General features: G+C 52.7%; 1 protein-coding gene and 1 long non-coding RNA gene across 3 annotated transcripts; one reads left to right on the top strand and one right to left on the bottom strand.

Annotated features, from left to right (window-relative positions):
* Positions 1-33: 33 nt before the first annotated feature.
* Positions 34-7,223, bottom strand: LOC115599566. 2 transcript variants are annotated; one of them, XR_003988498.1, is made up of 5 exons: positions 7,092-7,223; positions 6,190-6,413; positions 3,983-4,024; positions 1,473-1,559; positions 34-827 (listed from the first exon to the last, which is right to left on the bottom strand). It is a non-coding gene; the product is annotated as an uncharacterized LOC115599566 (long non-coding RNA). The 2 variants fall into 2 exon arrangements; XR_003988497.1 differs by lacking the exon at positions 3,983-4,024.
* Positions 7,224-7,503: 280 nt separating this feature from the next.
* Positions 7,504-17,261, top strand: NCAPH (non-SMC condensin I complex subunit H). Its single transcript, XM_030463937.1, has 17 exons — positions 7,504-7,703; positions 7,788-7,881; positions 8,372-8,464; positions 9,815-9,953; positions 10,550-10,668; positions 10,982-11,171; positions 11,712-11,797; positions 11,917-12,122; positions 12,676-12,824; positions 13,302-13,408; positions 14,149-14,271; positions 14,569-14,676; positions 15,263-15,418; positions 15,722-15,838; positions 16,077-16,162; positions 16,419-16,494; positions 16,793-17,261. The coding sequence occupies exons 1-17, from the start codon at positions 7,504-7,506 to the stop codon at positions 16,880-16,882; spliced, it is 2,139 nt and encodes a 712-aa protein (XP_030319797.1). The 3' UTR covers positions 16,883-17,261.
* The last annotated feature ends 4,110 nt before the right edge of the window (positions 17,262-21,371 follow it).

Here is a 21,371-nt window from a genome sequence, read left to right as displayed (position 1 = left end):
AATAAAAAAATACAGTAGCATCTCTCCAGAGAAAAAGTCCAAGCCTCCTCTCAAAAATGGTCTCTTGACTCATCAGGTTTGTCCCAGGGGATTTTCATAAATACATTTTCTTTTGTGAGAGCATGGTGCACCCCATGCAGGAGCCTGCAGTGATCAGAGGGGGGAACTGAGGGCTTGGGGTGGGAGCAGGAGAAGCAAGAGGTGGCAAAGAACTGAGGGAAGAGAGATGACACCAGAAATCACAAACTTTGCATCAATTCTTGAAATCTCTGTGAATTCTTGCTCACAATAATGGGTGAAAATAATGCTCTTTGATAATACAAAAGACCAGATGATCCTTGAGATCCCTTCCAACCTGGCATTCTGTGACAGACACCTGGGGAGGAGGTAAGGGGGGGACTTGGAGGGATCATTGGTGTGAGGGGTGAGCTCTGAAAGTTTCAAAACTACAGCAAGAAAAAGCAGAACCCTCAAAACTCAGCCACACAACCCGCCAGGAGCTGCTGCACCTCTTCTACTCCCGAGGCAGGGGAAGGGCTCGGGAAGGGCTGGGATTGCTCCTGGGTGAGGGGTGGGAATTACCGGGGGCATCCAGAGGGTGACTGAGCTGCAGCGCTGCCGCTTGGCCACTGCGAGGCACCGAGGTTTTTCTTCCTGAAGCAGCAAACTCTGCTCGGCTCCCCTTGCTGCTCTGGCCATCCCAAACTCTACCCTGGCCATCCCAAACTCTGCTCAGCTCCACTTGCTGCTCTGGCCATCCCAAACTCTGCTGCTCAAGCTGGGGCAGGCACCCTGAGCACATGATTCTTGGCTGAGGCTTCACCATCCTGATGGGAGAAAGAAAAAAAAAACCTGTGAATGTGCTGAGCAGCCCCCAGAGCAAAGCCCCCAGCCCAGGCAGCACTCCCAACCAGCTCCAGCAGGCTATAATTTGCAGTTTTTAATTAGAGAAGAGCTGCCGAGGCACAGCTGATTCACTTCCCTGCCAAAGGCCCCGTCCCATGTGCCCATTAAGCTCTTGTTATTTATTTTCAGGGGTTATTTTATCATACAAAAGGGAGAGAAGGAATGAACAGTGTCAGGCACTGCTGCTGTTTTGTGTAGGCATCTGCTTCCAAACTTCCCCGCTGTGGGAAGCTGAAAGCAGATCCCAGATCCAACCAGGGGGTCATCAATGCATCACCTTTCCCAGAAGGGTTCTGCCCCTTCCCAAATGCCCCTGCACACACACACACACATATGATAAAAGTGATGAGAAGCTGCTTATTGGTTATAAAAACCTCAGCAGCAGGAGCAAATCAGGACAAAAATGGTACTGGGAGCCCCCAAAACCCTTGTGCTGTGTTCACACACTTTGCAAGCATCCACCCATCAGCAATCTGATGTGAAACCCCCCCGAAATCCAGAGCTACCTGGTGGGTTTTTTGAGGAGAAATGAAGGTGGTGGTTGTACAAAGGAGCTTTGCAATCACCTGCAGAGTTGGGTCTGTTCACAGATGCTCTCTGCCATCCACCTCGAGTTCTGCAGACTCCAGTGAACCCATCAATCTGATGATCTCCTGTGGCAGAGTCACAAGTTCAACTCAGTTACCATGTATGGATTCCAGAGTGTTTTGCATAAACGTTTGCTTAATATACAAGTCAAAAATATCCCCAGCAAATGAAAACTGAAGATTGCTAATTGCCTGCAGCTATGCACCAGTGTGTGTAAAGTGGGGTTTCCATAGCACCAAATGGTTTGTTAAATCATGATGACAAAGTTGGAGCTTCAAGAGAAAACACTGGAGTCTAAAAGTATACAGAGCAAAGTGGATTTTTCATTAGTTCTCCAGCTCCCCATTCCCATTCCTGTACAGGTTGCAGATTTTGGGTTTTCTCCCTGCAAACTGAGCTACTTGGTGGAGAATTCCAGGCCATGGGGAAGCAGTGTTGTCATTTTGACAAGCAATGACTTGTTATTACTGAACTAAATGAATCAAGCAGTAACTAATTAAAGATTTAAGAACCCACAGTGACAATTCAGAAACCAACTCAGTTCAGTTGCAAGCGTGAAATAAGGATTAACTGCAGGTTTCATCTTCCTGGGGCCAAAGAACCACATCAAAAGGACATTCCTTCACATCAGGGAGATGTAAATACCCCAGGAAAGGAAGGGTGAGAGTGATGATTGCTTAAATATGCTTAAGCATGGCAACAACCTTAATGGGCTTCATTAAAATTCAATTATTATTAATTTAAGCAATTTGATGGACAGACAAGTGTGGTCACAGAAGGGTTTAGGAAATCCCAGTGTGCCCTGTGCTCTCACTGTACAGGATCAGGGCTTTGCCCTGGGAGATATCCCAGGGTGGGCATCACAGCCAAAGCACACACTCCTGTGCCACACTCCTCCTGCTTTCCCCTTTCACTTCTCCAATAGGGAAGTTTTAAGTCAGGTAATTCCAAGCCTCACAACAAAAAATATTCTGTTTCCAGAAGACCAAGGTGTCAAGAAGAAACACAAGCCTGTCCTGAAGCAGCAGTCATGCCAAACAACAGCGATTCAGGCTGAGAAGATCATTACCATGCAAAGCACCTCCAAAAACATTATTCCTGCTACTGCAAAGCAGATTGTGCTGTCCAGGTTGATTAAAAAGGTTTCAGGGAGGTAATGAGAGCAATTTTCAACAGAGGTAAAAGAAGGAGGGTTGTTCTGAACCACTCTGCTCTCTGCAGGGGCAGGAGCCCTGACACCACCACGGCAGATAATCTCTGTATTGAGGGATGCCCAGCTGATGATTACAAGCTGCTCCCCATCCAAAAGCCTCTCTGATGCATGGCACAATCAAAACGACTCCAAATTTGCATTTGAAGTAATCCATACCCCAAAGAGGTGAAGGCCTCCTTGGGTGACACTTCACTCAGTCTTCACAGCAGACAAATCATACACAACTCCAAACCTCCCCCAAAGCCTGTCCTGGTTGATACCCTGGTCCAAACCCAAACTCCTCAGGTCCAAACCCAAACTCCACAGTGGCAGACACTATCCCCACTGGGATTTGCTCAGCAACACCCAAAAAAGGCCCCAAAACCAGCAGCAGAGCCACACTGGGTGTATCTCCAGGAACTTGGGAGTCAATCTGCATGCCCAGGAGGTGGAGGACAACATCCTCCAGATCAGCCCTGCTCCAAGATGCTCTCTCAAGAAAATCCTCTCCAAGGATTTCCCCCATGTTCTGCATGCAAGCAGAGAAGGGTGGTGAAGCAATCCATCCTGCTCTGCAAACTGGCTTCTTTTCCTCTCCATACAGGGTGCCCACAGCACCCTCTGTAGCTCTGCAGTACCTCTGCAAACACCCATCTGCTCAGCAGCCTGGAAACCCCCCAGATTCCCCTGGGATGGAGGGAAACACTGCTTGCCCCCCTGGATTCAGTCCCAGGTGAGCACCAATCCTGCCCTCCTCTCCCCCCTGCAGCCAGAGCTTGGCTCTGCTCTAAGTCCCTCCTTCACAAACCCCAACCTACTCCAGAGTGACCATTTCAAAGCATTAAGACTCCTAAATGACACAATTCAACTGAATTAACAAGGCACAGAGCCAGCCAGGCCCATCCAGCATCTCTGCAGCAGGCTCCTGCCATCAGGAAGGATTGCTGGGGGAATTCCTGGGGGCTGTAGGCTGGCAGTTGCCTCCAGACCAGCCTCTCCTTTCTCTGTTAAGGGAAAACTGTCAAGAACAAAGTGAAATGCTGCGTGGGCACAGCCAGACCAAAACCAGGGAGACACAATTTCATCTTGCTGCTGCCAGCCTCAACAGCTCGAGAGGATTTATAGCTCATCACATCCCCCAGCTGCTTTCGACCCTGCAATCTTATCTTGATTGCTTCAGCAGGACCTTGAGGACTTCTCCTCAGCTAGAAGTTGAAGCTGGCACTGAAACTGTGCTGCCCATGATCTACATTGCTGCACTGGAGTTATTTTTATATTTGGTTTCACAGCCATTACCAGGTCTGTGAAATCCTGGATTTTCTGGTGCAGGTGCTTCACCTGGTGATAAAAGACAAAAAAAAAAAGAGCACGAAAGGTCAGACCATCACTGGGATAAGTCAGCCTGGTCACCCTAAGCACTGAAAGCCTCTGGGGTGGTACTTCAAGTGCTGGGTTCCTCCACTCAGAGCCAGACTCTTTAAGGGGTAGAAAAAACCCCAAGAAGCTGTGTTAGTGCAACCCATGTTAAAGCTTTTTCAGATGTAGTACCAAAGCAAGGGCATGGCAAGGCTGCTCAGGAACAGGCCTTCCCCCAGCCCTTTGAGACATCAAACCATTTACCTCTGGTGAGGTCTCAAGCTCTTCCTCGTGCCCTGAGTCTCAAGCAGGGCCAGGAGCAGCCCTGCAGCAATAAACAAGCCAAGCTGGCAGCAGACAGCACGCTCTGGGAGGGGAAAAGCAGACAGAGAGGCTGACCCGAGGGCATCTGTCTGCAGAAAAAGATCTGCACTGAAAACCAAGACCCTTCCCAGCCCCTGTCAGCAGCTGAGCAGATATTAAATTGCCTTTTATTGCTGAGATGAGCTACAGTCATTTGTGTAAGAATAGTACCAGGGGGTTAATAATACTTCTGTGGAGCTGCTCCAGCACCCTGGACTAGATGAACCTTAGTTTACAAGTCTCTGACAGGGGGATGCACCAGTTCACCAAGAGGAGATCCTGCTTGTGTGGCACCAGGAGTCCCAGTCCCTGCAGCAGGGTTCCCAGATGCTCAGGGAGATGCAGAAGTGTCCCTGACCCACAGGGAAACCAAACCTCCAGCACCCACCCTGGTCTGATGTTCACAGGTGACAGAGATGCCAGTAACCCCAGAAGGCTGTGAGTTCCACACTCCCCCAGCTCTATTTTTAAGCCCTGCAGCTGGGGAAGATCCTGGTTGCCATGCTCCCCATGTTGTGGGTCAGCACATCCCACCCTGAGACCCACTCAGCAGCTCAGCACTCCCCTGTGGATGTGACCCACAAGGTTTCAAATCCATCTGAGGAGCTGCAGCAGTTACACAGGATCACTTCCCCCCTTCTTACTCTTCTCCTAAACTTCTCACCCCCTCCAGCACTTGTCTGCAGCTCAGAGACATTCCCCCCATGTTTGGGGTCACCCCAAAGCTTCCCCCAGCCTGGCAGGTGGAAAAGTATCAGGAACACAACAGGCAACAGTTGTTGCCTTGAGGGTGGACAGGATTTTCCCTCTGAATTAATCCTTCCCAGCTCCCAAAGCAAAACCTAAATGAGCTTCCAGCATTTCTTCCAAGAGCAGGAACACCTCCATCTACCAGAGGGTTTTCCAGAACACATCCTCAGGCTCACCAGCAGGTTTGAGTTGTAAAGCAAGTTTCCCAAAGTCCTGACAGTGATTTATTTATTAGTTGGGGAGCTGATGGAAGGGGGAGCAGCCTTTTGTAAAAATCCCTGTCAGCAAATGATACATTTGCTTAATTTCCTGATAAATACAGAGCATGAATATTTCTGTCCTCACTACCATCTCTAATGGCTAGGAATAATCAAATGCTCCACACACTGCTACTGCCACAGCAGGAGTAATTTATTTGGGCATTAAACACCTTCCCAGCTCCTTCAGCCTCTTTCAGTTTCAGATGTATAGGTGGAGATATTGATTTATTTACAACAGCCTTTAAAAAGCTTCATTATGAAGCTTTTGCTCACAAGAGAAGATTACAGAACATAACCTGGGGTTTTCAGCCTCTCCATTTTAGTCTGCCCCAACTGCAGCAGCTGAGGAAAGGGGTAAAATCCTTTTATTCAGATTATCTGGGGACAAAAAAACCAACAACAAACCCAAACAACCACAAGGCCTACAGGCTTTTTTGCCCCTAACTTACACCCTTTGGAGCCCTAACTTACACCCTCTGTGCTTACAAGTAGATGCCAGGCCCCTGAAATTTAATCTCTTACCATTCTAGGGATGGCTGGAATCAGTACAGCAACCAGCTGACGGCACAGCGAATCCTTCATCCACTTTGTATGGGAAACAGCACGGGAGGGGGGGGAAACGCTGCCAGGCTTGGCTCAGCAGGAGACAACCCTGAGGAATGTAGCTGAGCTCAAACCACATCTTTACCTCCTGCCCCATCCAGCGGCTCAGGCTGGAAGAGCACCTTTGCAGCAAGGGAAAACTCAGCCATCAAATGTCGTACTCCCCAGTACCTAAATCCCCCAAGAAGGACTGGGGTAGCTGCGGCTTCATCCTCCTCGGGGGATGGACGGCTGGGAACGCTGGACAGGTAGGGCTGGAAACTCTTCTTGTCCAGATGCTGAGACCGGAGAAGAGGCTGCTTTTCCCATCAGCTATGAGGTCAGGGTGATGGTGGAGGCAGACACAGGTCCAGACGACCTAAAGCTTTTGCCAAAGCACTCCTCCAGCACAGGACCTGCCACAAAAATAAACCAGGAGGTTTTAGTTCTCTCATCACGCAGCCTTGCCCCAGGCACACAGCTCAGCCCTCAGCCCAGACTGCTCTCCATCCAAATGTAAGGAGCAAACCTCCCCTGCTAGCAAGCACAGGGAAAGCAAAGCAACACAGATGAACCTGGGAGACTGGGGAAAAGCTGAAGCAGAGATGTGGATACCCTGTCTGCAGGGGACCCTGCACACCCTGCTTTGGCTCAGACCAAGAGCAGAGGGGATGGAGTTTAGGAGACACCACAGCCTCTTGGGGACCACTGGCTGTTGGGGAGCACTCCCTAAAACGATGGGCAAAACAGGAGAGTTCCAGAGTTGAAGGTAAGGAGGGAAGGCCCCAGCCACCTGCTAACCCAGTACCCAAGGCTGACATCTCATCTGCTGCCCAGCCTGAAGCTGTAAAGCCCCAGACACCCCCCCTGCTCTGCCCCTGTTACACCCAGGGGGCTGATGGAGAGAAAGAGCTTCAAGGCTTGTGGGACACCCCAAAGCACCCCTGAAGGGCCATGAGGTGCACGAAAACCCACACGGGGAGCCTGGGGAGCACCAAGCAGCGGGAAGGGAGGGTTCTGCAGAGCAAACAGGAGCCAGACAAGCGGGTTTGAGGGCACTTCCACACAGCGGCTGGGAGAGGGGCGGTCAGTACCTCAGCAAGCAGGCTCTGCGGAGGGTCTCCCTTCTCCGAGGCGGCCTTTGCACCGCTGCCAGAGGCCCGGGCACAGCGGTGGAGGCGGATGGCAGCGCTCAGGGGACACCCCCGAGGTGGGGAGGCAGCCGGGGGTCTCCCCTCAGGGTCCGGCGGAGGAGAAGCCGCCGATCCCGCGCTCCGCCCCCGGCACCGCCGTTACCCGCGGCGCGCGCAGCGATTCAAATCCCGACGGTGGGCGGGGCGGGGAGGAGCTGCTGCGCATCCGATTGGCTGCCGTCTCGCCCTGCCGTCCGCTGATTGGTCAGTGTCGGAGAGGAGTGGGCGTGGCCTCGCTGGCGGCGGGGTCCGGGGCGGCGAGGTCTGAGCCGTGAGGTGAAGGAGGAGGAGGAGGAGGAGGAGGAAGATGAAGATGAGCGCCCCAGCGCTGTCCCGGCCCCCGGTCTCTTCCCCTGTCCCTCGGCCCCGCGGCAGCACCGGCTCCCTCGTCATTGCAGATTGTCCCGGGAACGATGATGAACGCGAAAGGCGCCAGCGCCGGCGATCGAGAGCCACCGACCTCCAGTTCAGCAGCACCGATTCGCCGCTGAGCCTCGGCTCGCCCGCCCTCAGGTAGGGCCGGGCCCGGTGTGAGGAGGGGAACGGGTGGGAAGGAGGAGGAGGAGGAAGGTGCCCAGGCAGCCGTGTCTCCCTCAGGCAGGCGGAAACATGGCAGCCGGCCCTGCCCCAATGGACCAACGCTCAGATCTCGGATCACTACAGCACCTGCATCAAGCTCTGCTCCCAGAACGTGAGTCAGCCTCCTCCCGACCCCGGCCTCCATAACACCACCTCCCCCGGGCCTTGGCTGCAAGGCCAGAGGGGATTTAAACCTCCTCAAGCTGGGGATAATCGCTTATTCTTCTCCCAAGCCCCCTGAGCCACCACTTGAGTTAAAACCACTTCCAGCTCTGGGCTGCTGTTACTGCCTTCCCCCCAACACAGATCGTGTCCCCCCTGTCCTGCTGGAAATACCCCCACGAGTGCTAAGGAACACGGTTTAGCACCGAACTAATGGGTTAATGCTTGGACTCTGCCATCTTAAAAGGTCTTTTCCAACCAAATGGTGTAAACTTGTTCAGTGAAAGGGTTAATGGTCACAGGCACTGCCTGGGGGGTTGGTTTGAATTGCAACACCTTGGGGGGGTTTAAAAGACTGTAGGTGTGGTGCTGAGGGTTAGGAGTTCCCCAGGGGTCTGACAGGTGTCATTTGGTCAGCTCTGAGCTGTGCTTTGTTTCAGAAAATCACCACGAAGAATGCCTTTGGCTTGCACCTGATAGATTATATCCCTGAGATCCTGAAACAGAAGGACTCTGAACTGACCAACTTCAAGGTGAGAACAGTCACTGCCCGGGCAAAGTGATGTTTTGTTTCTGACTAGCATTTAGGCTGAGGTTTAGTCAATAACAAACCTCAAATAATGCTGGAGGCAACTGAGCTGGTTACTCCCACTAAAAATACCTTCTAGAGGCAGCACAGTCACTTTTCACAGAAGCTTGGAGTGTTGAATCCTTTTGTGCCACAGAAATTAAAGGCTGGATCCTTTCTGTTATTGATGCCAGTTATTAATGGAAGTCAGTAAAGTTTTAGGGGGGAGAAAAGTCACATTTGGGGGAAAATCACATAAAAGAGACAAGCAGAATAAAAATAAGGCTCACATAACAGTGAAACAGTCAAAAATAGACAAAACCAGATTCCAGCTAGGTAGTCAGCAGCTCAGCCTTGAGCCAAACCTGCAAGAGAGATGACAGGGATGGGAAGGACAACTCCCCCCATACAGCCCTGAGTACTGGGGAGAAAACTGCTGGGAAGAGCACAGTGGACATCACACAGATCAATAAAATCCAAGTATTGCCATTTATTGAGAGCAGCAGCAGCCCTTTTATACCCAGTCAGGCTGATAACATAAGCACATTGCTGATGGGTACAACACACTCCATATGCCACAGGGCACTATCTAACTGGTTAAATACAACTGTCTGATGCTTGCCCAGCCTGTTATTCTTCTTTTCTGCTGCCCACTCCCTTATCTTTTGCCCATAGCTGATCTTCTAATAACTTTGCAGCTGGGCCTCAAGGCCCTCAGCTCACCCTGGCTAAAGCTAAGTGGTCAGGATTGCTCTCATGTCCCTTTTCTTCCAAAAACTCCCCCAACAGAACACTGAGGAATGGATAGAAAACAGCACAGGTTTTCAGTGGGTGCTCCTTCAGCTTCCTTGGGAAGGGTCAGGGATTGGGAAGGGGATTTGGGGTGTCTCCTGTGCTTCCCCTTTTCTGACTTCATAAATAGACTGGTGCCATGAGGATGACCCCAAAGGAAGGGATGAAGGAGCAGTGGAAGTGAGAGGGCTCTTGGCAGGTGTAGCTCTATCTGCTTCTCCCCATTGCTTAATTTTGGCAACTCCAAGTATTATTTAAGCATTCCTCTGTGTGATCCCTTCCAATAAAAATGCTGAAGCAGATTGCAGGCTCTGGCAGGGAGGGCACACCCTGACCCCTGCTGCCCTCCTCACTCCCCAGCACCTTTCAGGATAAATCCTTTTCCAGTCGTTCACAGTTTCCCTCTTCACAGAGCACTCAGAAATTCAGGTCTGCACTTTTATCTTCTGCATTTGCACCTCCTCAAGGAGACTTTTCCCTTTCTAACCTTTGTTTTCTTGCATCTCTTCTCCCTTCCTGGCAGCTGGCAGCTGGCACGCTCGATGCCAGTGCCAAGATTTATGCCATGCGTGTGGACGCCGTCCATGCAGATGCCTACAAAGTCCTTGGAGGCTTGGGCAAGGATTCAGCACCCACCAAAAGCATGGACAGCCCAGGAGGAGGTGTGCCATTCCCTCATTTTCTCTTTAGCTGCTCCTGTTCCACCTGCACGTGAGAGAAATGTCAGTGTACTTACACAGCACTCAGGAGTTTCTGAGTGCGTTTTACACCTGGGAGATTAACTTTATTCTTCATGAAATACTGAATTGTTGCCCAGTTGTCCTGGGTGCTTGAGAAGGCAGGGTTCAGGTAAGAACCCAAATCTGTTGCTCAAGCTTTTATTCAGCCATTTGGCCTCCCAGGTTTGAATGGATAACCAAAGGTGGCCTGAGCTGAAACATTTTTCTCTGTGACCTCCACGAGGAGATCCTGCTCTCATAGGGGAGTTGGACTCAGTCATCTCCCAAGGTCCCTTCCAGCCCCTGACATTCTGTGATTCTTTCACAAATGAACTGCACCACTCTTTGCTTTCCTTTGCTTTGAGAATAAAACACACTGTTAAGATAAAACAGAGTTAATAAAAAGAAATGCAGCCTCCAGCCAATAAAATATTGGGAAGCTTCACACCCCCTGGTTTTTGAGATACAAGTGGTGTTATCCATCTGTAGGGTATTTTAGCATGGTTTTCAAATGGAACTTGTTCTTCTTTTCCTTTTAGAAGGCAGTCCATCTCGTGAGGCTGTCAAGAAAGTTCAGACAAAGAAAAAGTACTCATTCAAAACCATTGAGCAAAACTTGAGCAACATCAACGTGTCAGAAGCTACCCGCAGGCACGAGGTGGGTGCAGGGGGGCTGCTGGAGGAGCTGCCTTCTGGTGGAGGAAAGGAGATGTGGCCTCATCTCTCTCATTTCTATTCTTTTCCTTAGTGTGTCCTCTCTTGGGCTCTGCCATTCACACACAGGACTGTGACTGGTACAGCAAGAGTGTTCCTCTTACAGACATTCCTCCTGTGTGAGGCACCTGGGAGAGCTCTCTCCTGGCTGAAAAAGATGCTTGGGTCACTGTCCCTGGGGCTCTGTACTTTGAAGTCTTCTGCACAGCCCTGCTCCATCCACTGCATTCCTTGATTCTCTGCTCCCTTCCATCTAGATTGATCCCATGCTCCAGAAAGCAGCAGCACTCTTTGATGACTGCAGCACAGCTGGCATTTTCCTCAGGAGGCTGCAGACCCAGAACTACCACAGTGAGATCCTCTTTGACTCCATGGTTGTGCCTCTGCCTTCTTCAGAGAAGCTCACACCCCCCAGCTCTGATCCTGTGAAAGTGATGGGTTTAAAGGGTGAGTGTTGGTAACCACCAAGCAAAGGGGCCCATACAGCCCTTTCCATCCTTCCCACCTCCCAGACAGGCTCAAGCTTGACTTGGGCTTTTGTTCACTGCTTGGATACCCCATTACTCCAGTTCTGCTCAAGCTGAGACTGGTTGGCCCAAACCCAGGACCTTTAGAGGTTTTAAATCACTACTTGTAGCTTCACCTCTGACAGATCTGTCACACAACCTGGTCTGAGCTGTGCAGCAGTTGAGATTAATGTGCCCCAGGCTAAGGACTGATCTTAGAGGGTTCTGAGTCTTTAAATACCACCAAACCCCACTGCTCTGAGAAGATTTCCACTGCTATGCCTGCCTTTGAGTCAGGGTGGCAGCTGAACCCTGCTGAGAAATGAGCTCAGCTCCTTTTACAGCCAGCCCCATCCTGCTCTCCATGCATGAAGTGCTGCCTCCATGCCTGCATGGCTTGAAGAAGGACAATTCCTGGCACTTGTTTTAACTTCTGGTTGCTTCCTCTTGTATCTGATCTCTTCCCTTGCTCTGTCTCTAGCCCTGCTAGCCCAGTGCACTGAGAAACGCCCCATCTGCCCTTCCCTGGCTGGCTTTACAAAGTGGGATGCAGCATCCCAGGATGAGGTATGTTGGTCAGCTCCTCTCTGCTCACCTCCTAAGTGATCTCCACCACCCACCCCCAGGCAGTGGGACTGCTGAGCTGCATTTTAATTGGGTTTCCTGAGCACCTCCTTCTCCCACAGTCAGTGTCAGCCCTCTTGGAAAAATTTAAGAAGAGTGACCAAGTATTCAATATCAACACAGAGAGCAACAGTGATGGGGAAGACTGTGCTCCCAGCCTGCCAGATGATGATTTCCATTCTGACTCCCCCACCAATGCAGTAACAGACAATATAAAGGAATTCACAGAAAACCTCAACTCCTCTGGAACAGGTTGCCAGAGCATGAGGTAAGGATTCACTGAAAAATCTGTAATTTCCACATCAATCCACAGCTCTCTGGGCAATCTTTATTTTGCTGCATGTGTTTCCCAGCTGGCTATAGCTTGCTTTCTGCTCAAGTTTCAGGTACATCCAGAAAGCCATTATTACAATATCTCCACCTTCTGAGAGGGAGACCTACTCTATGGTCACATTTTTTCCAGAGTTATTGCTTGCTCACTCCCTCTGCTGCCCAGTTTCCAGACTGCCCTTTAACAAACCTTTGGATTTTCGGAGGCTTTGGAGAGCTTAAAGTCTCAGCTTGATGGGGTGTTGAGACATCTCCTATAAACAATAACATCAGAAGGGCTGCACCAGATGAGCCTTGAGGCCCCTCCCAACCTGACATTCTGTGATTCTATGAAATCCACCTCTGCTTTTGCTTTAAAAACAGTCACCAAGTCCCCTCCCCTGGTTGAGGAGCACAGCAACACCTCTGTGTGCAGACACTCAACACCCCTTCAGGCTCTCTGTGTGCCCCAGGAATGGTTTGACTGAGCAGCCTGTGTGTGCTCTTTCCAGGAGTGATGCTGTTCCTTTTGGAGAGGGAGACATCGAGAGCATGTGCCATCATCTCTCCATGAAACCAGGGGAATATTCCTACTTCAGTCCCAGGATTCTCTCCATGTGGGCTGGCCCTGAGCACTGGCGTTTCAAACCCCAGCACAAATGTAGGTATTTACAGACACTCCTACCTTGCAGAGGCACCTTCTGCCCCCAGCTCCTGCTTACCTTTGGAGATGGGTGGCATCTGAGTCCTAAAGTGGGAGCAGTCAAGAAGGGGAGAAGCCTGTGGGGCTCTGTTCTTATGCTGGGTTCAGACACTGAGGATCCTTTGGTGTTCTCTCCTATTTCTTCATGCTCAAAGCTGAGGGGGTGTCTCTCACTGCAGCAGCAGGAGATACTAGCATGAGTTCAGGTCCTCTTGTTTCCCATCTTCTGCATAAAGCTTGAAGATTAAATGACACTTTCTGCTCCTGTAAAACGATCCTGCTCCCTTTCAAACATGAAGCTGAGAACAACACCTTTTGTGTTCCCATAAACAAAGGGAAAAGTCCTCACAGGTGACCTTGCTGTGTTCAGGTTAGGAAAGAGTTTGTTGTCCTTACTCTGTCACAAGGCACTGACAGGTTCCTTCCTTTCTCCAGCAGATGCCAACTCTGAAAAAGAAACCAAGAAAAGGAGTGCAAAGAAACCATTTGAAATTAACTTTGATGAGAGCATTAACTTTGCAACACATTTCTGTAAGACCAAGGTGGGTGCTGAGTTTCTGCCTCTTCCTGCTCTCTCCTGCCCTATCAGTGGGGCTCAGCACTGCCATCTGCAAGTGGCTCCTGTGAAACTGGCTCTGTGACCACAAACCATGTGTGTTCCTTGGTGTGGGCTCTTCTGACTCCAGGTCACCTTACAAACTGAGGGTTTTACCAGCCTGGAAATAGAGAATCAGATGAGATTCCTCCTGGCATCTCTCCTGACAGCCACCAGACCCAGCAGGTCCAGTTGCATGGCCCAGGGGGTTGTGCAGAAAGCCACCTCCTGACCCCAGCTCCTCTCAGACCACCTCTACCAGGCTGTGGCTGCAAGGCCAGAGGGGATTTTAAACTCCTGTTGGTTGATTCATGGTTATTCTTCCAAGACCTGGTTGAAGCCACATCCAGGTCTGGGCTGCTGTTGCCCCCCTCTCCAGCAGCAACCAAGCAGGACATGACACAGACCATGTCCCCTCAGGTGCTGAGGGTTTAGCACCAGTGTTTAGAACTGGGTTAGTGGCTGGACTCAGTGATCTTAAAAGATCTTTTCCAATGAAAATGATTCTTTGAGTCTCTAAAGTTCCTCACTGGGTGTTCTGACAGGACCAGTATGGAGCTCCTCTTCAGAGGCATCTCAGAACTCACCCTCTTTCAGATAAAAAGCTGTGTTCAAAGCACTTTTTAGTGCATTGATGCTCCTAGCTGGGGACAGCTCACAGGTACTGGTGTTTCTTACCTCCCCCAGGCACCTGTAACTCTGGTTAAATCCATTCTGGAAAACCAAAACACAAAGAGCACCACACTTCCCAGTGACTTCAACTACGACCCTAAGAGCCTTCTCCAGCTGTTCCTCAAACCAGCTGTTAAGGTAAGAATCCTCTCCAGCAGCCTGTTGGCAATGATTCTGTGCACAAAACCACTTCTCCACTGAAGAATTTTGGGATGCTGCTCAGGGCTGGAGGCAGAGCAGCACGTCTGACACTGAACTGACCCACTGTGCTTGGCTGCTGTGCTTTATAAGGGGCTATAAGAGAGGAGGATGTGAGGAAGAGGAAGAGTCAGCAGGCTGGGAAAGAGGGAGGTGGTGAAGAAACAAAGTGCAGGCATTTCTTGGGGAAGTATTTTGAGTTTTTCCTTTGCTGATGCTTGGTTTTTGTCTCTGTAGTGCTTCAGGATGGCTGAGCCAGGCAGCTCCTTGAATCCTGAAGATGAGATTGGTGAATATGATTACAACAACCCCAATGATACCTCCAATTTCTGTCCTGCCTTGAAGGTAACTAGAACAAGATTTCTTTCTTGAAGCCAGGCTGAGGGATTGGGGGTGTTCAGCCTGGAGAAGAGGAGGCTCCCAGGTGAGCTCAGAGCAACCTTCCAATATCTGAAGGGGCTCCAAGAAAGCTGGGGGAGGGCTTTGGACACGGGGGGGGAGGGAGAGGAGAAGGGAAATGGGTTAAAACTTGAAGATTTAGGGGAGGTTGAGGTTGGACATTAGGAAAAAATTATTTCCTGTGAGGGTGGTGAGACACTGGAACAGGTTTCCCAGGGAAGCTGTGGCTGCCCCATCCCTGGCAGTGTCTCAGCCCAGGCTGGATGGGGTCTTGAGCACCCTGGGGTGGGAGGTGTCCCTGCACATGCAGGGGGTTGGAACTGGATGAGCTTTAAAGTCCTTTCCAACCCAACCCAACCCATTCTCTGATTCTATTCTGTGTCCAGAATTTATGACTATGGAATTCCATGGGAAAAAGGTATTGCCACCCTCCTGAGAGGCAGGTGCTCTTGTTACCTGAGTGCAGGCCACCTCTGGCTCTTCAGAGATGTCTCTGGGTGGCCTCACTGCTCTCCTCCCTCTTCTTCACCAGGCTGCAGACAGTGATGATGACAACGACCCTGTCCAATTCATGAGCCAGACAGGGGAGTTCAACCTCACTGCCCACCCTGAGGGTCGGGAGCCTGAGCTCAACAGGGGGGACACTGCACCCTATGGAGAGCTGAACCTCATTGCTGAGCCCCACAAGGTAAGGACTCATCATCAAGCTGTGAGCTGCTCACTGGGCAGGTCTGGAGCTCAGTCTCTCACCACCTTGGGTGGTCAGAAGTCCCAAGACAGTTTCCCTGGTGCAGGATCTCCTGGGTTTGCTGCTGGATGCTTTCTCTCCTGAGAAGAAGGAGGGAATTAAAGAGAAGGGAATTAAAAACCAAAGGGTTAGCTGGATAATGACATTCACCATTGATCTCAAGAATAAGTATGGTTTGATTATTCCTGAGGCCAGTGCTTCTGTTCAGTTCCTCTCAACTAACACTGGACATCTTTCCCTCAGGTCAATAAGATTGCCATTCAGTATGCCAAGACAGCCAAAAAAATGGACATGAAGAGGCTGAAAAAAAACATGTGGGAGGTCTTGACTGGTGAACAGAACCAAAGAGTGGCAGAAGTGGTGAGTGCAGGGGGAGCCAGATAACTGGAGGATGAGAGAACACCCTGCAGGTGACCATGCCTGACTCCTGCAGAGACAGTCTGGGGGAGCAGCAATTCCTTTCTGGTAATTTTGCTCCCCTGGGGGGGTTGGTAAGGACAGGCTGAGTGGGACTTGAAGTGGGTTTATTCTGACCATGAGGCTGAGTACTGGGGAGCCACATCTGTCTCATCAGTGACTATCTTTTCATCCAAAATAGGTGGAGGACACAGAGCAAGAGAAGGACAGATCAGTGGTAGCAGGTGTGAAGACCTTAAGTAGCATCACAAAGGAACTGCATCACAGGTAAGGAGGCCCTACAAGAGCTTGGACTGACTTGGGCTCAGCCTGGGGAAACACTGACCCCTCCTGTGTCCATCACAGCCTAATGGGGGGGAAAAAAACCCAAACCTTCTCTTGCTCTTTGGTTGCATTCATCTTGGCTGATTCTTGATTAGGGGAAAGGTAGAGAAAACCAGATCCCTGGGGAGCTGATCCTTGAGTCGTGCTCCAGCCCTGGGGTTGCTGTGGCCATCCTGAGCTCCTCCCTTCTCTTTTGTAGGCTGCCTTCTTTGATGGCCAGCAATCTCTCTGTCCCTTTAGCCTTTGCCTGCCTCTTGGATTTGGCAAACGAGAAGGTAAGCATGGGGGGAGGTGTGGGGGAGCAGGGCTGAGGTCTTGCTCCATCAGCTGAAGGCCCCATCTGTCTCATGCTGCCTGTCCCTCCCCAGTAGCAGCAGGACGAGCATTTTTTTCCAAGTTCTGCTGTTTCAGACTCTGGAGCAACAGCTGAGGGGAAGCCTTGGTCTTGCAGTGGTGACAGAAGGGGCTGGGGTTATTCTGCACCTTCAGCACCTGGGGGGTTTTTTGTGCCAGGCCTTCAGATTCAGAGGGGAAGAGTTTGGAAGTGTCAGACTGAAGCTTTTCTCTTCCCAGAATCTGAAGCTGGAGAGCCTGGAGGACCTGTCTGATGTTGTGGTGAAACAGGAGGACCCAGCCCCAGGTGGAGCAGACCACCAGGACTGACCCCCAGGACACAGCTCAGCTTCCCAGCTGCCTGCTGCTGGCTCTGGACTCTCCCCAGTGCCTGGGTTTTCTCCTCCCAGCACCATCACTGGGAAATCCCACTGGGTTCTGCACCTCAGGAAGCCTTTGACATCAAGACTGTCCTCCAGAAGACCTGTACCTATTTGTAGAGGTTGCAGTTCCTGCCATCTTCAATCCATCAGCTCTTTCCTGGCTCAGGGTGCTGGAGTTCCTCCCACCCCCTTGGGACCCCCCAGCTAAGGACTTCTCTGCCTCTCCCTCCCTGGAACTCCCAGTACAGGGACTGACTCTTCCTCATGGCTCCAGTTCCTCCTCTAGTCCTGTTCATCCCACAGAATTACTTACATTTTATACTGAGTTGAAGAGATAATAAAAGAAAGGACTAGAGACTATGTAGATGGGCCTTTGGGAAGGGGAAGGAGACTCCAAAACCAGGAGAGAGGTGAGTAAGAGCAGGAGCAGAAAGACAAGCCAGGAGTCCCAGTCCCTCAGGGCCTGAACAACAGGAGCAGAACCAACCTGAAGCTGGGGGCCAGGTTCAAGCAGAACCGAGATCAGGAGGCAGAGAGATCCAAGCTGGAGCTGGGAAGTCCATCTGCAGGTCAGGGTTGGCTCTGAGGCAGCTGAGGCAGGGCTTGAAGCCCTTGAGCTGAGCTTCTGTGGAGCTCCTGAGCCATGGGTGGGGGTCAGGGCCTCTGATGAGATTGGTGAAGATCGTGGGGGTTTTTAGTGCCCTCAGGGCTAAGAGGAGGGTGGGAAGAGGTCTGTGCAGGCTGGTGGAACCCAGAGCTGGCCCTGTGCTGCCAGCTCTGCCTCTGAGGGGATCTGTGGGCCAGAGAGTGGGCAGAGCTGGGCTGGGAGGGAAGGCTGGGGGCACAAGGGGAGAGGTTTGAAGTAAGAGAGTTCCAAACAAGCAAGGCTGTGTTTCCTGGAGCTGTGATTCAGCTGAGGGGAGATGTGAAGAGGAAGCAGCTGGTATCCACAGCTTCAGGAGACATTCCCCAGAGGCTTCTGGGGCCATTTGGGATGGCAGCAGCACCTGTGTCAGCTCATCCCCTCCAGCATGGTCAGGGTGGGTGGGCTCAAGGGCCCCCATGCCTCCCAGCCCTGGGATCCATCCCACATCCTGCTCCACAGCTCCTCCAGTCCCACCTCCCAGCAGACCTGCAGGGAGCTGCCTGCCCCTCACTGCCTGGGGACCTGGGGCTCAGCCTCAGGAGGGGAGATGGAAGCAGAGGCTGAGCTTTTTGCTGCTCTGGGCACCCTCCAGCCCTCCTCTTCCTCCTCCTCCTCTTCCTCCTCCTGGCTGCTGCACCACCAGTAAGCTCCTCAGTTCCTCCTCCAGCATCTGGAGAAGGGAATCCCAGATTCCTTGCAATCCAAATAGAACATAATAGCTTGGATCATAACAGTAGTTGAAGTGTAAATGAAAACCCACCAGAAATTTTCTCCTTTTTCCTCTGAAGAGGTTTTTAAACAAATGAATCACATCAAGGCAAAGGAGTGAAAAGAAAGAACGTTTAATGCTTTTTTCAACCCCTGCAGAAAGTCCCAGCTGGCTGCTGCTCTCACTGTTGGCTTGGAGGAACTTGCAGCACTGGGTCAGGATGCCCGTGAAACTGAGCCGTGCTGCTGCCACCAGCAAGGGTTCCACATGGCAGGACTGTCCCAGTGTCCCACGCTGAGTGAGGACGCTGACAAGTTCCAGGGAAACATTCCCCATCTTCTGCTCCTCCTGGCAGCTGCCAAACAAAGCCCTGAAAGCAAGAAAGCAGCGCTGTGGTGAACTGGAGCTTTTGAAACCCTGAGCCCTTCTCCCCTCTGCCTCCTTGCACCCCCCAGCACCAGCGTGGGCACTGGCAGCAGCCGCGGGAAGGCAGCTGACCTGCAGGGGTGATGGTGTCTGCTCAGCAGGCTCGGGGGGCTGCCTGTGGGAAGGAGGCCATGGCACCGGGCTGCTGCTTCCACCTTGGTTCAAATGCTGCCATCTGCCCCAGGAGACCTTCCCCCCTCCTCAGGCTCTTCGGGTCAGGGGGGGTCTCAATGACATCTTCCCACCTTCATCTTCGCACTGGCACCTTCAGTCCCATGCTGCTGCTGTCCCCTGCTCGGGTGACTTTGGGGAGGTTTAACCCGAGGAGAGCGACCCAAGGGGAGTCCTGGAGGTGGAGAGGGGGCTTGGAGGGCACTGGTTTGGGTTGGAAGGCACTGCTTTGGACTGGGACAGTCCAGTAGGGCCTGGGGAGGCACATGGGGGTCTGGGGGACACCAGCTGCAGTGTGGCATTGCTGAAGGTACCGTTGGGAAGATGTCCCCGAGACGCCAGAGACAGCAGCACAGAGCCCGGAGACTCTGTCCTCATCTTTTCCGATGCTGCAGAGTTTCCAGGATCATTGAGGTCTGAATTGCCAGGGACTGGACTGAGGGCTCAGGGTCGTTTTCCAGGCGCCCGACAGCTGGGAGAGAAAGAAAGAGCAGTGGTGAAGCCTCCCTGTCTGCACAGCCCCTCCCGTGCAGCCTGGCTTGGGCTGGAAGGGACCTTAAGGCTTCTCCAGTCCTAACCCCCAGCCTGTCCCAGAGTGTCCTCAAGAGCTTCCCCCTCCCCTGAGGCTTTTCCCTCAAATGGGGCCAGGCACGGCAGCCCCCTGCCCAGGCTCTGTCCCCTGCCCCATCCATCCCCATCCAGCCCAGCTCTGACCCCACTCACCATACAAGATTTCCAGCACACTGTTCTGATGCCTCCTCAGGCGCCGCGCAGCAGCCCCTGTGCACAGAGTTCCTGTCAGACCTCCCCCTGCCCAGCACTGCACAGCCCCCTGCCCGGGGCAGCCAGAAGAGGGTCCCCGGGGGCTGTTGCTCACCAAGGAACCTGATGGCTGCCAATCTCACAGCAGTTGGAGCATCCTTGGCCTGGATCTGGCTGAAACTCACATACTCCTCCACCCAGCTCCTCTTCTGCTCCAGCTGGGGAGAGACAGAGCCCAAGGTCACAGACCATTCCCTGTGTGCCAGAGCAGTCCCTCTGCCCATCCCCAAGCCCTTCCCCTCCAGACCATTCCTTTCTGCCAGCCAGGAGCCCTGGGGGGCTGAGGTGCAGCCAGAGCGTGGGCCGGGGGCTCCTGCAGCACCCAGGGGCTGGGGGGAACTCGAGGGGTCTGCAGAACCACCCCTGGGGGGGCTGCGTGGCTGAGGGGGAATTGGACAGGGAAGAAGGGAAAAACGGAAAGGGCAAAGGGAAAGATGGAAAGGGAAAAGGGAAGGGCAAGGGGAACTGAGCTCCAGGCTGTGTGTTCCGCTCTGGAGCAGGGCCAGCCAGGAACAGCTGCACACCCACACCCTGGGCACATGGGGCAGCCCTTGTCCAGCCCAGGCCCTGGCACCTGGGGCTTGTCCTCACCAGGATCTCTCCAATCCTCCATGTCTCCTGGTTCTTCACCACTCTCTTCAGCTTCCTCCAGCCCAGGAACTTGGTGGAGGCGAGGAGGGCTTTGCTAGAGGCCTGCAAAGCAGCAGAGGGTGAGAGCTGGCACCAAGCTGGGAGAAGGAGACCTCTCACCCCCCTCCTCTGGGCAAGGCTGCAAAGTGTCCCCAGCTGGGAGCTGAAGGGGGGGATTCAGTGCCCGAGGCAGGGACATGGGGCAGCCAGCAGCTGAGGCATCACGTTCTGCCAGCCAGCAGCAGAGAGATGGGCAAGAGCTGCTGAGCTGCTGCCAGGGCTGGGGCAGAGGGAAGGGCAAAGCTCTGAAGGCTCAGCTCTGGAGTCTGTACCTCAGCCACGCTCTCGTCACTCATCCGAAGGAAGAGCGAGATCAGGGTCCTCCGCACCATCTCCTCTACCTTTTTCTTGTCCCTCCTCGCCATCACCCTCAACAGCTCTCCGAAGAGGAGGAGGGAGAGCTCTCTCACCTGGCTGGACTCCTGGCAAAGAGGGAGGAAGGAAGGAAGGAAGAGACCCAGGTCAGGGTGACTGCAGCAGCAGCCTCTCCCTACCCATGGTTCCTGTTGTTCTGAGTGGGGAGATGCTGCGGGGTGGTGGGGCTGGGGGCAGCAGAGGCCTCATCCTGCCAAGGAGAGGCTGTGCTGGGCTCCAGAGCCCAGAAGCCCTCCCAGCAGAGCCCAGGGCCATGAGGAGGGCAGCAGCCCTGCCCAAGTGCTGCCTGCGGGGCTGGGCTGGAGGGCAGCTGTCCTTGCCCCGGGCCCCTCTGCGGGGTCAGGTCCCACAGCAGACTTACATCACCAAAGAGGGGTGGGAGACTTTCTGCTGCCATCACAGCCATTTCGCTGGCTTCCTTCTTCTCCAGCTGCCCGCTCAGGAGAGCTCTGAGTAAGAGCAGGGCCTCCACCTTGACGTCGCTGTGGCCGCGTGTCGTCCTCTGCAGGATGGAGTCCATCAGGGCCTCGCTCCGCATTTCTGCTGCCTGTGTGAAGAGAGAATTGATTTCTGAGCCGGGGAGGGCAGGGAGGGCTC

Source organism: Calypte anna, chromosome 22, assembly GCF_003957555.1.
Source record: "Calypte anna isolate BGI_N300 chromosome 22, bCalAnn1_v1.p, whole genome shotgun sequence".
In the NCBI taxonomy this organism is placed as follows: Eukaryota; Metazoa; Chordata; class Aves; order Apodiformes; family Trochilidae; genus Calypte; species Calypte anna.
Note: the sequence above shows the minus strand (reverse complement) of the source record. Positions and strands in the feature narration are given on the sequence as shown.